General features: G+C 33.4%; 3 protein-coding genes across 4 annotated transcripts; 2 read left to right on the forward strand and 1 right to left on the reverse strand.

Annotated features, from left to right (window-relative positions):
* The first annotated feature begins 212 nt into the window (after positions 1 to 212).
* Positions 213 to 2,112, forward strand: LOC122591743 (uncharacterized protein DDB_G0292642-like). Its single transcript, XM_043763989.1, has 4 exons — positions 213 to 311; positions 977 to 1,499; positions 1,792 to 1,903; positions 2,040 to 2,112. Exons 1-4 carry the CDS (start codon positions 213 to 215, stop codon positions 2,110 to 2,112), a joined length of 807 nt encoding a protein of 268 aa, XP_043619924.1.
* Positions 2,113 to 5,498: 3,386 nt separating this feature from the next.
* LOC122592851 lies at positions 5,499 to 8,755 on the forward strand. 2 transcript variants are annotated; one of them, XM_043765168.1, is made up of 9 exons: positions 5,499 to 5,827; positions 6,004 to 6,091; positions 6,677 to 6,790; positions 6,960 to 7,042; positions 7,152 to 7,266; positions 7,796 to 7,887; positions 8,076 to 8,141; positions 8,235 to 8,328; positions 8,416 to 8,755. In XM_043765168.1, the coding sequence occupies exons 1-9, from the start codon at positions 5,514 to 5,516 to the stop codon at positions 8,524 to 8,526; spliced, it is 1,077 nt and encodes a 358-aa protein (XP_043621103.1). In that variant the 5' UTR covers positions 5,499 to 5,513; the 3' UTR covers positions 8,527 to 8,755. The 2 variants fall into 2 exon arrangements, with proteins under 2 accessions (XP_043621103.1, XP_043621104.1); XM_043765169.1 differs by having other exon boundaries at positions 5,719 to 5,827; positions 6,018 to 6,091.
* Positions 8,756 to 9,021: 266 nt separating this feature from the next.
* LOC122593381 (disease resistance protein At4g27190-like) lies at positions 9,022 to 13,079 on the reverse strand. The gene is made up of 2 exons (XM_043765778.1): positions 12,995 to 13,079; positions 9,022 to 12,294 (listed from the first exon to the last, which is right to left on the reverse strand). The coding sequence occupies exon 2, from the start codon at positions 12,287 to 12,289 to the stop codon at positions 9,425 to 9,427; it is 2,865 nt and encodes a 954-aa protein (XP_043621713.1). The 5' UTR covers positions 12,290 to 12,294; positions 12,995 to 13,079; the 3' UTR covers positions 9,022 to 9,424.
* Positions 13,080 to 13,291: the final 212 nt, after the last annotated feature.

Consider the following 13,291-nt stretch of genomic DNA (forward strand, 5'->3'; position numbering starts at 1 on the left):
CTCCGTATAATTTTTTGGAAAGTTGTTTATTTCTATATAAAAGCACACTTTTATGGTAAAATTGTTTATTTTTATATAAAAGCATATTTTTATGGTAAGTGTATAACTATTTAATGCATGTTTAGCAAACCCAATATTTTTATACAAATCAAAATTTTTATATAAGTCCACGTACTGAATAAATCATCGTAGTTGAATCAAACTTTATTGATATGGATGATAAATTCCTTCGTGTTCTTGCTTCACATGCGCAGGTTTTATCAAACTCTATGGATATTGACGACATCCTGCTAATTCGTCTTCATGCGCAGGTTTTTGAAAACTCTTATTTTCTATGGTATATATATATCTATGTTTGGTTAGTTAATTACTTACATATATAGATGTCAGGTTCCAAAACATAGTTATAGTGAACATAAACTTTGTTTGTGCTAACATATATATCATTATATCGAATTTATATTAAAACTCGAAAAAGACAATTATGTTTCGATCGCCATTGTGAGTTTAACATTGGTGATTGGACTTCCTAGTACCCAGCTACTCTTATCTCTAAGATCATATATACACATTATGATATATATGATTAAACGAACTAATTAAAGAATCGAATAATTGAAGGGTTTATATATAAAGGCATAAAGCTAAAGTTATGCATGATAACATGAGATATTTTCAACTTAATTAATTAGTAGTCCTAAACCTCTGTTGTGGGTCTTGATAATTAATTGAGCCCATGTGTGATTTTATGTTTTTAAGTTGATCTCCTCTATCTTCTCAATAGATAATTACCATCATTGTCATTTATTTATTTGTTATTTTTTTTTATAAATACTTAGGGTATTATAATTAATATTCTATCTATGTATATGTGTATACATACATATTTAGATAAAGTTTGAAATTGATGATTTGAATAAGATAATTTTGACCTAATTGATGATGATGAATGATTGATTGTGATGGGTGGTTATAGGTGGCGGCGGCAGCGTTAGCGTCCGCCACCATCAAGAACAAAGAGCAGTTGGAGGAATCTAAAAGTACTAAATGCCAAGAATTATTTTATTGTGGCATTTGCATGGACTCCAAAACTGAACCACACATGTTTGGAAACACCAATGTTTGCAGTCACATGTATTGCAGAGATTGCATTTGCAAACATGTTGAAGCCACCATAAGACAACGAAACTCAGCAATGGTTAAGTGTCCCGACCCGAACTGCAAAGGTGTAATAGGACTTGAAGTCTGTCAAAATATGCTTCCAAAACAAGTTTTGGAACGATGGAAGGATGCCCTTTGCGAGTCTCTGATCAAGGGGCCTGAGAGATTTTACTGCCCATTTAGAGACTGTTCAGCCTTGTTGGTGAACGATGGCGGGGCAGTCGTCACTTCCTCGGAATGTCCCAATTGCAATAGACTCTTTTGTGCACAGTGTAGAGTGGCATGGCATTCTGGGATGGATTGTAGCAAGTATAAGAGTTTGAAAAAGGGAGAGAGAAGTCAGTGGCGGATCCTGAAATTTGCGTCAAGGTATGCAATTTTTCGTCAATACATAGTTTTCTTTAGATGATTTTGGGCTCCATTAATTTTCTAGTAACTTCTGGGGTCGGTTTTTATTGATTATTGTACATTTACCTTTCTAACCATTTTAGAAGGAAAATTTAGATGATATTTTTAAGCTAGCTAGGATATGCACTCTTAACAATTGACTTCACATATAAATAGAAATTACTAGTATTTTTACCATTAGTAATTTCTATCACAGGGTATGGAAATCCGCCACTCAAAAAGATCCAGAGGACCTTATGTTGATGAATCTTGCTAAAAAGAAGAAATGGATGAGGTGCCCAAGCTGCAAATTTTATGTTGAAAGAATTGATGGATGTCCACATATTAAGTGCAGGTTAAATATTTATAATTTCAGCTTAGTTTATTTATCTATATATAAATTATACTAATATGCTTTCTGATACATACTATAAAGATTATAGAGTAATTAAGTACTGATTGATTCATAACTTTTGGTTTTGTTATCGTAGGTGCGGGTATCATTTTTGTTACAAGTGTGGAAAGCAGAACAATGGAAAAACACATGCTTGTCCTCATTATTAAGATTTTCGTTTCTTATTTGGTAGAGACATATATGTTTATCAGTTTATGATATGAAAATCATAGTCGTTGGTGTCGTCATATCACGTTTTCAAAACCTTTTCCTATTGTCAAGTTCTGCATTTTCTTTTCTTTCATTAGATATTTTCTGTGCTTGTTAAATAAAAAAATATATATATATATATAAACGGTAAAAACCATGACAATAAGCAAACTGAAAAATGCCAACATGAAGATACAAAATACTACCAAAATGTCATCCTCAGTTTGTATGCCTATTTTGGAGAATGAAATGATAAAATGGGGTCAATTTTTTGTTTCAGTCCAATCTTTTGACCGTTCAACCAAAGAAAAAGGATATTCTTTGATTTTTGTTATTAATCTAATGTGTTTTTTAGTTAATATGAATGATAATGTAAGTTTCAGTATATTGGTTATAGCCTTATAGGCAAAATGAGTTTGATATGTTAGTTTGGTGTACTCAAAAAGTTTGTTAACGTGTTGATGAGTTGGTGAGTATGTTTGACCATTTTGTAAAACCCATTGGAAATTGTCTTAACCTTGAGTTGAGTGTTGAGTTCCAAAACAAATAAAACAAATATCAAAGAAAAAAAAGTTCTTTTTCTGAATCCGGGACTCAACACATGTGATTCTCTCCTTGTGAAATTGAATTCGCGAGATCCTTCTTCCAATACTGCATATCACAAGATGGAGCTTGTGAACGATAAGTATTTTGTGCAAACTCAGAAAAATTGGATAAAATGGTATAATAGTTCACGTTATTAAAAAAGTTTACGTTTTTAACTGTGGGATTGGGACTAGCATAGTACAGTAACATGAACTAATTTGAGTCTAGCGTGGACATTGATTAGCCCGAACTTATTTAGTGCTATTCCAAAAAAAAAAAAAAAATCATTTTTTTTTATTGATTTGAATTTTCTTTTGTAATTAAGTTATTATTGGAAGACATATATTAACATATGACAGTCCCTTTATGGTTGGACTTATGTTTGTTTTGTTAAAAGACAATTTATTGACTAATTAAGTTGCATTGTCATTGTTTAATACATTCAAAACTTTACGTAGGTAAACTAATATTTTATTGTATTCTACTTCTCATTCATTTATATAAAAAAAAATTAATACTTACAAAACATATAATCAATCCATATATACAAACTGTGTATTTAACTTGTATAAAAACCCAGTTATACATAATTACATACCCAATGTCAAAGCTACGACATTGTATGTAATCAATAAGACCTCTCCGCTCTTTGTGAACAATTGAGATGATGTGAAAATATTTGTGGTAAGGATAGTTATTAGTAGTGTCGGTAATGATGTGCATTTTTAGAGGTTTGTAAGGAAAAAGTTGAGATGGATGTGTGTCCATTTATTTTTTCCTTTTTATTTCCTCTTACAATATATGTATGTATTTTAATTTTATAGCTTTTTTTAAAAAAATATGTATTTTATTGTATTTCGTTATACTTTGACGTAATTAAATGCAATTGTCTTTTTATTTTTAGAGTTAAATGCAAGAATAGTCCTCGTGGTTTGTCGATTTTTGCAACGGCAGTCCCTCTCTTGATTTTTTTGCAACCGTGGTCCCTGAAGATATGTTCCAGTTGCAACGGCGGTCCCTCACTAACAAAATCGTTAATTAGTGTCGTTAAGTTTCCCATGTGAGTAGCACATGAGGGGTATTAATGTCCTTCCACCTACACAAACATAGGGGTGTTCAAAAGTATTTGTATCCAAACACGTTATTTAAAAATCTAATTGGTATTATTTGAAATGTTGGATATTCAAGTTTTGGTTCAGATTTGGATTTAGATTTAGGTAAAGATTTTTGAAAACTTCGGATGTTCGAATATCCAAAAGTCAGATATTTGACTAATTTCGGATATCCAAAAATCTTATCTTGAAAATTTTAGATATTTCGGATATTCAAATCCAATATCCGAAATTTTGAATATATGAAATTTTGAATATCCGAAATTCGGATAGCCGAATTTTAAGAAAAAAAATAAGTATCCTAGAAAAAAATATCTCAAGTATCTGAATTTTAGAAAAATAAATAAATAACATAGATATTTTCAAACTATTAGATATTGAGACTAACGTTTTTGATACTTTCGGATATTGAAACTAGGATTTTTCGATATCTTTTCATATTTTCGAATTTTTAAAAAATGATATTGAAATTTAACAAAAAAAAAAAATTCTAGATATTTTCAGATATTTAACTTTTCAAAAATCACTATCCGAATTTGAATCCAAAATTTATTGTATCCAACTTTCAAAGAAAATCAGATCGAATTTTGGAATCATGGTTCAGATACGGATACTTTTGAACACCCTTCTGTTTATGTTGGAGGAAGGACATTAATACCTCTCATGTGCTACTCACATGAGAAACTTAACGACACTAACTAATGGTTTCGTTAATGAGGGACCATCGTTGCAACTGAAACATATCTTCAGGGACTAAGGTTGCAAAAAAATCAAGAGAGGGATTGCGGTTGTAAAAACTGACAAACCACGGGGACCATTCTTGCATTTAACTCTTATTTTTATTTATTTGCATTTTAAAAAATTATTTTATTACATTAATTTATATAAATAATAATATTATAATACATTAAAAAAAAACAATATTAATATGGTTGTTTTAAAGCATATTAGATATAGGGAAAATTGAATATGCATTTAACTGTAAAGTGTAAAGTTCATAGACGCAGTCACACACACATATCATATAAATGATTTATATATTACAAAAAATGTCCTCCTAATTTTCAAGGTAACTTTATCAAAAAATGATGGAGTTAACTGCATCCAAACTAAGCTCATAGATATATCAAGTTGTGTGTAAAAAGTGTTTATAAAACTGATATATGTGAAAAGTTATCGGTTGAGCTCACAAAATTTGATAGAATCTGATGAAATTGTAATTGAGTTCCATTCAATGGTGCGTTTGGTTTGTTCAAGAAGGGGGAATCTCATTTCGTAGTAATGTAAATATTCCAACATTTAGTGAAATCTCCATTCCTTAAGGATGGAGGAAGGAATCACTTGAATTTTTAAAATATCAAAATCATTCCGTCAAATTCTATTTATATAATTAAATTTCAATTTATTTAATAAATTCTATTCATTTAAAAACACTACGTGAACTAAATGCGGCATGACAAGTTAATTAGGCTTTTGGTGAGAAAATACCCTTGTAAAATAAACAAGACGTGGCATTAGGTAATTGAACAAAAGTAGTAGGATGTTCCTTGTAGGTGTTCACACAGGAACATTACCACACTCCCTATCTCCTCAAAATCAATGGCTTCTCTTTAATTACTTACAATCTAATATATACAAATAAAAAAAAAAATACTTTTCATTACATGGCTTCCTCTACTTACTTAAACTTATGCTGCTGCTGCTCTTCATCTTCTTCTGTTTCATTTATTTCCAAAATACCCACTTCAACTCACTATTTTCATTACCCTTTTCAATCTTCTTTCGGCTATACTAATAATAATAATAACAATAATAAAGTTTCATTATCTGACTTGAAAACTTATGCAAAGTTTGATAAGTTCGATAGCCAATCTTTAAATGATACTACTGCTACTACTAATTTAGAACAGAATTCTTCAGGTGCATTTCAACAAACACTTTCACCACAAGATTATGAAGAAGAAGAAGAAGATGACAGGTATTACTTTTTAAAACATTTTTTGTCAGAATTTTGGACATGTTTTTACTTATTGTTGGGTGAATAGTTGTTTACCTATTAATGAATGCCATGTTTCATTTGTTAAGAATGCCGTGTTGTGTTTATTGACATGTTATTATGTTAAGCAGTTGAGCAATTTGAGAAATGTGTTTCAGTTGTCTGCCTTCAGATTTGGAGGGTGCAGTCCGACAATCAAGTGAAGCAAGTGCCGCATTTGTTTCCTCAGGGGGGATGAGAGCCATCGTATGTGCTATAAAGTCTTGAATGTATCCATCATTTTTAGCCTTAAGTTTCCCTGATTTTTATTATTTAAGCCTTAATTTTTTTGAGTGATGTTACTAAATACAACAAGCTCTTTTTGAAGTTGTTTAACGGTCTCCTTAAAATCATAGGCTTCATCGATTTATATCATTTTCATCCCCTGTTCATTCTTGATTCAGGTCCCATCTGCATCGTTTTTTTAACCAAATTGTCGCAAATTGAGCTTTGTAAACTTGCTCCTTGTCATTCCTCCCTAATTCCACACCTTGTTCTATGTGGCATTTTAGCTTTAACTTTTGAGAATGCATTACAATTGCAAAAATTGGAGCATATATTGTTAAAGCTTTCCAAGTATAGAGTTTTATGGGAGAACTTTTGCAAATACATTTATTTAAACTTTACCAAAGAGCCTTTGGCCTGGCGGTATTAAGGTGCATATCTAAGGTTTTTGTTCCAGTATGTGACAAATGTGTCGGATTAGGGGGTGTATAAGTTTAAAAACAACAATGTTTACTATATTTTTGTAATCTCTAATTCATTACATATTTATTTTCATTCCGCTCTCAGGTAGAGCTCTTAATTCCGCAGTTGCAGTTTCTTGATGATGAAGGTGCCCAGGCTGAACTGTGGGAACTATCAAGAGTTTTTGTGGATACACTCATTGAAGAGACAGGATGTGAGGTTGGTGATTTACTTATTCGTTTTTCTCTAACATCGGAATCCAAAAGACACTCTTACCATGTTAGATTTTTATTTTGTGGTCCCATGTGGATAGAAACACCGACACAATATTTACTTCAAAAACTCGTGTGAAAACACCTTACTAATTCATATCATTGCTCATCATTAGAGAGTCAAAGCAATTTTTCCTGACGCTGGTGCTGCTGCACTTCTGAAATATAGGTGGAATGACGCTGCTTTTGGTTTCGCAAGGTAATTCTGATCACAATTACCATTTGCTTAATACAAAGTGTATGGTGTAAGCACCTTATTAATTTTGATTCTTTGGTCTTTCTGATTTATACTTGAACTTTTTATCCAGCTTAAGTGACCGAAAACCTGTGGAGAAAGAAGATGAGATTGTTGTAATGGTACTACCAGATTATCAAATGCTGGAATATGTAGAGCGAATTGCCTCTACTCTAGCAGATGATCCTGTAATTCTTTGGCCTTGTCTTTTCGGTTTGCCTTTCTTTTGATATTTGGACATACTCTTGATCTTTCATTTACTACAATAACAGAAAAAAATGTTGACTATTTTAGCCTTACAATACCAAAATGTTTGCTCGTTTCAACCTTAAAGAATTGATGAAAAAAGTCCTACACAAAAAAATTTTGAATTGGATATATTGGGAAGCATCACTGACCTTTCTGCATGAATATTACTGAGGCCAAGTTTTAACTACATAGTATTTTAGGCATCTGCTAGAGATTTGCCAAAGGTAGAAAAAATGGCATGATCCTTTGTAACCGACTCATTTATGCCTTGAATAATGTAATGGTTACTTCTCAAAGATGTGATTATCTTTGTTTTCTGCTAGACTGTATTTAGTGGTTTTATTCTTTTATATCCCATGTAAATATTCCAAGGTTCCCCTGTTCCTCAATTCTAAAGTTTATCATATACTGAACCTTTTACTTCTATAACTCAATTTGTAAATTTGCTTTATCTTTATGTTGTGTTAGCCACGACCTCTCATTATGTGGAACCCACGTCTTATTAGTGAGGAAGTTGGAATTGGATTTAACGTTCGGAAGTTGAGACGATATTTCTTGAGGTAACTTTTCGATCTCCTATCAAAGCAATCATATTTCATTTAACACAAAAATTGTAATATTTAGTCTTTCATTCAGATTGTGTCAGTCCAGACAGACAACAATAGATCTTATTATTTTATCTAATAGACCCTGAGAAATAAGATACTCTACTCACCAAACAATATCTTGTTCTATGTACATCATGCAGATCTTTCACAACGGTTTACTCGATGAAACCTTTACCCACAGGAGCTGTATTTAGATGCTATCCCGGGTAATAGTTGTTTCAAATTATTTTTCTGTTACTGGTAACTCTTGCGGTAACTCTTGCTCACCTCACATATTCTTTTTCTTACCTAACAAACAGATTATGGAAGGTGTTCTTTGATGACAAGGATAGACCAAACCGTTACATACTAGGCAAGGAAATGATAAGCCGCCCCGATTCAGAAGACATTGAGGTTAGTATGGTATATTAATCAACACGCGTACCATTTTCTAGTAATGACCATTAACGAATAACCGGGCCTTGCTTTGGTTTGTTGCAGATGATATTTGGTCAAGGTGAAGATAATTCGGAGGAGGGTCCATCATTGATTAATGAAGCAGTAGGAATTTTCAAATCACTCAACAGATTCATGAAATTTATTTCCAAGTGAACCAATCCATCAATTTCTTGAATACATTGCTTACAAATATGTTCTACAAACGAAAATCGGCTGCTGTTTATGACAAGTTCTCAGGAAACCACATGCCATGGTCGAGTATATTTGATTCACCATTATGTGCAATATATTGTCACAAATGTAATTATTTGATCGACTATTATGTGCTAATGTTATAAGATGCAACTAGAAATAACGACGTATTGGTTACATGTTGACATCATGTCGTAAGGCTTATGTGAACTTTTTTTCTGTTCTTATTTGGTCAAGAAGCCTACGGTTTCCAACAAAAAATAACTTTCCAAGTATGCGTTTATTACTTTCATCAATCAAGTTGACTGGTTTGTTGAAAAATACTTTCTTTTTTTTTTTTTTTTTTGAAATACTAACAGTGAAACAGGTAACTTAGTTCAATTTCTTAACCGAAAACCGGAAAGTAGGATCAGTTGGCAAAAAGTGGTAAGAAACAAGAAACAATGCTCAAGTAACTAACATCATAAGTAAAGCTCTTTATTCACGCTTGCAAAATATCTAATTCTTCGTTCATACAGTTGTATATCAAAGATCAATAACCACCTCTAAGGCGACTTACTGATTCTCATCCTGGACCCTGTTACAATATGTTTCATGTTCAAACCCTCTAGGTACAATCTTGGAGGTGACCAAAAAAAGGTTGAAAAATGGTTACAGGAAACCCTTGCTAGGCTGCGTACATCTGAGTCAAAAAGACTCGCCTTCAATGGTAACTTGAATAGTAAAAACCTCATCCATTTTATGCGCGTATATCAAAGATCTTTGTATGTAGAACTAATTACATATCATCCATTGTACATAATAATAAATAGTAGATAACTTAGCCAAGTCCTATGCAGTTTTAATGGTGGATACAATTCTATGTACCTTGGTCAAAATATGGTTGCAAAAAATTCTTGCAACTAACATCATCCCATTCCAACCTATCCCACCAACTTCTGTTTCCCTTAATATGTTTAAGAGAGAATGGCAAGTAGCTAGTGGAGAAAGGAAGAGCCCTCAACTTGTGACAGTCCCATATGTCAACTGTTTCGAGATGATTACATATAAGAACCTTTCTTGTGATGCATTTCATTTCCGGCAATGTGGACAAAGACAACCGACGCAGCTTTGGAAGTGAGACTGTTGAAGAGATAGCTATATTGCCCAGAGTTTGGTTTTCTACCACCTCTTCAATCAAATTTGAGTTCCATATTTCAATCTCTTCAAGGTTTTGGAATTCTTGTAGCATACCCGTTGAAAATAAATATTTAATGTTATTGCAGCTATGGATTTGTAGACTCTTGAGCTTTGTGAATATCTGACTTGCTGCTATACCATTAGATATGGCCTTCAACTTGGGGAGTTTCCGTAGGACTAGTAGCTCGAGATTCGGAAAACAGTTATTTGTCGTTGTGATGAATTCCATGCCATTGCAGTTTGAGAGATAACATTGTGCCAGATTTTCCATGTTGGTTTTATCAGTGAGTTTTGATAGAGAGGTAATATCATGGCAACTGTGGAATGCCAACTGCTGGATGTTGTCTGGAAGCTCAATCACTGTTTCTTGATAAACAAGATCATAACCTTGAATTTCAATACTACGCGTTCCTTTCGAAATTGGCAGAAAAATGGATAGCATACCTATACCAAGATGGTAACTTTGCAGATTTTGCCAATGCTTAGATCTCACATAGTCTATGAAGCTAGTTCGGTCCTCAAAAGAAAGACCAAGACTGGTTAACTTTGACAAGCTTGAAATTTCATCAAATCCGACTCCTCTATTTGATGACCATTTCCATTTGCTTCTGAACATCGAAAAATTCTCTAGATAAGAAAGCTTTTGGATAACACCAGATGGAAATGCCTTAAGTTTTTCAGTGTAAGATAAATCTAACCGTCTTAAATTGGTCAATTTTTCAATATCATGTGGTAGCCTTCTCAAAATGCTATGTGACAGGTCCAAGACTCTCAGTTCCTTCAACTTGGTCAATGAAGGAAGCTCCTTCAATTGAGTGAAACTTAAAAGAAGTGTACGAAGGTTACATAAAGCTGAAACAGACTCTGGTAATGACTGGATGCAGGTTTTAGAAAGGTCAAGTACTTTAAGACACTGCATCTGCGCAAAGAACGAATCAGGGATTTTTTCAGACAGAGGGTTCCTCTGAAGAAGCAAAGTCGACAGTTTTTGGCAGTTTGGATAATCAGGTACAGCAATAATGCTGTTATCCATTACCGACACCCACTCCACGTTTTCAATCCATTCGCTTGCCAATCGGTTTATTTTCATTGCAGATTTATTAACCAACCTTGGACCCTCCCTGGCGATCCTGATAGCCATATCCCTCACTAAATCATGCATCTTGACATAATCTGATCCAACATCCTCCAGCAAGCAAGCATCTTTAAGCTTTTCTAACACTGTGTACCCTTTATTGATTTCTTTTTCTCGATCTCCCACTTCAGTAATCAGCTCTTCTGCCATCCAGTACTCTATAAGTTCTGCAGCCTCAATTTTGTGACCCTCGGGGTATACTGCACTATACAGAAAACAAGCTTGGATATGCTCATCTTTCAAGTGAAGATAGCTAAACTTCAGCCGGGCAAACACATCCTCTTCCATACCAACAATTTCTGCCCTCGAGCTTTGTAATTCTTCTAGTGCATTTTTCCATAGTCTTTTGTCATGAATTTTCCTCATGGCTCGTCCAACCGTGATGATTGCAAGTGGCAATCCACCACAGTTATCACACACTGCCTTTGCTATAGGTTCAATCTCATCACTCTGAATCTGACCCGATTTGCTTGTGAACAAATCCCATGATTCATTCTTAGACAAGAGTTCTACTTTAATTTCCGTTTGGGTTTCCATTCCACGACAAACTTCCATTAGACGGGTTACAGTTACTAACTTGCAACCATTATCTATGCTTGGTTGTGGGATACCAACCTCTTCTAATGAAAACTTCTGCCACATATCATCTAAAATGAGAACAAACTTTTTTCCTTGCAGATGCTCAAGCAGCCTTGTGGATCTCCATACCACATTTTCATTTTCCGAGACTTCCAAATTTGTGGCATTTGCAACATCTATTTGTAATTTCTCCACATTAAACGGTTTTGAAACATTTACCCAGATGACCCTATCAAAGATCTTAGAATCGATTAGCTTGTTATATATATGCATCATAATAGATGTTTTTCCAACACCCCCCATTCCATGAACACCAATCTTACTTGTATTCACATCTGTCAATAGTTTCCAGATCGCCTTTGAAACTCTGTGAAAAGTTTTATCACCTACTAATCCAGTTGTTGGCAGGATTCTCCCACTATCTGAAAGCGAATCAACAAATAGGCCATTTGAAAATACTCCTTTAGCATGAAGTTCACGCAATTCGTTAATTCTCTTCACCATAATTTTACTTAATCTATAACGTGAACGATAATTAAGGATACATCCTTTCATACATCTCTCAATTTCGGTTTCAATGCCCTGAACTTCAGTTACAAGCTTCTCGACGTTTTTAAGCCACAACTGTATCTCACTTTTTAGCTTCTTTCTTTGGTTCACTATACCATTGTTTATTTCTGCTTTTAAATCATTTTGTTTAGTAACTAGCTCTTCCATATCACAGCGCAACGTCCTCACTCTTTTTTCAAAATTTCTTGAATAGAAGCAACATGTCTCAAGGGGTGTCAATAACAAGGAAATAGCCGTCAGGCTACTTGAAACAATGTCCATACTCCCTAGATTAAAAAAGGGTATAAAAACATAAGTAGGAACAAAATCTACTAATAAGAGACTTTGACAATCTGGTCATCCTAACATCATACTCAGACATCCTAAACTATCCTGTTTACCAAACCTTTGTCCCAAGTAACTAGAACCCACAATCGCTTGGTTGGGGAAATGCTTTTGATAGCAGTAAGACAAAGGGATATTGCTACACTTACCGGCTACAAGATTATACTAGGTATCTGGAATTGCTTATCTACGAGCTTGTGCTTATGGAAGATAATCAGGTTATTAGAAACAACTTACTTCCCCCTAAGAGCAAGCTTGTACCTTTTGAATCTATTAAGAATAATCTAATTGAAATAATCAATCTAGCTTAAACTTCTTATTGAAAACAACTTATAAGCATCATCACTTTTCTTTGTCCAAACACTTAAAACTGATCGATTATCTGCCTTTAGCAAACACACAGTTAATACTAATAAGCAACCCCAACTCTCTAAAATTTTGAAGGCAAAGAAATGTAAAAGAGCAGCTGTAGATAAGTTATTCAAATTGATTGTGTTGTATTTGTATCTACAAATTTTGAATTCAGAAAGTATGTATGTAATGCAACAGTGTCATATTGCTTTGATTAATGGACAAATTCAGGGTCACATGATCAATTCTTGAAAATAAACTGAAGGAATCAAACACAGAATAGATAGTTACCTGTGCAGGTGACAAGCAGCTTGAATTATGATTATAAAAAGCAAAGCATAAGTTCCACTGTTTTTGGAACTTAGATTTTGGTACAACTCATGACACTCGGAAGACAAACTGCACATATGAGATTGATAAAGTTCTTGATGAAATATTCAATAAGTCAAAGTCAACCCATCAAGTCAATTTTTGTATGTTTTTTCTAACCATGGACCAATTATTATTATTATTATCATTATTATTATTACTACTGTATTATTTACTCGTGTTTACATAAATCATTTATACTTTTTTATAATTTGAATT

The sequence above is a fragment of the Erigeron canadensis genome, chromosome 3, assembly GCF_010389155.1.
Source record: "Erigeron canadensis isolate Cc75 chromosome 3, C_canadensis_v1, whole genome shotgun sequence".
Classification (NCBI taxonomy): domain Eukaryota; kingdom Viridiplantae; phylum Streptophyta; class Magnoliopsida; order Asterales; family Asteraceae; genus Erigeron; species Erigeron canadensis.

What these genes read in the sequence shown, in the direction of transcription:
- LOC122591743 (XM_043763989.1), top strand. Translation starts at nt 213, where the DNA reads ATGGATGATAAATTCCTTCGTGTTCTTGCTTCACATGCGCAGGTTTTA. An exon ending in TAATTCGTCTTCATGCGCAG is followed by an intron (nt 312 to 976) that starts GTTTTTGAAAAC and finishes GGGTGGTTATAG; the next exon opens with GTGGCGGCGGCAGCGTTAGC. An exon ending in TGTCCACATATTAAGTGCAG is followed by an intron (nt 1,904 to 2,039) that starts GTTAAATATTTA and finishes TTGTTATCGTAG; the next exon opens with GTGCGGGTATCATTTTTGTT.
- LOC122592851 (XM_043765168.1), top strand. Translation starts at nt 5,514, where the DNA reads ATGGCTTCCTCTACTTACTTAAACTTATGCTGCTGCTGCTCTTCATCT. An exon ending in GAAGAAGAAGAAGATGACAG is followed by an intron (nt 5,828 to 6,003) that starts GTATTACTTTTT and finishes AATGTGTTTCAG; the next exon opens with TTGTCTGCCTTCAGATTTGG. An exon ending in GTATTTAGATGCTATCCCGG is followed by an intron (nt 8,142 to 8,234) that starts GTAATAGTTGTT and finishes CCTAACAAACAG; the next exon opens with ATTATGGAAGGTGTTCTTTG.
- LOC122593381 (XM_043765778.1), bottom strand. Translation starts at nt 12,289, where the DNA reads ATGGACATTGTTTCAAGTAGCCTGACGGCTATTTCCTTGTTATTGACA.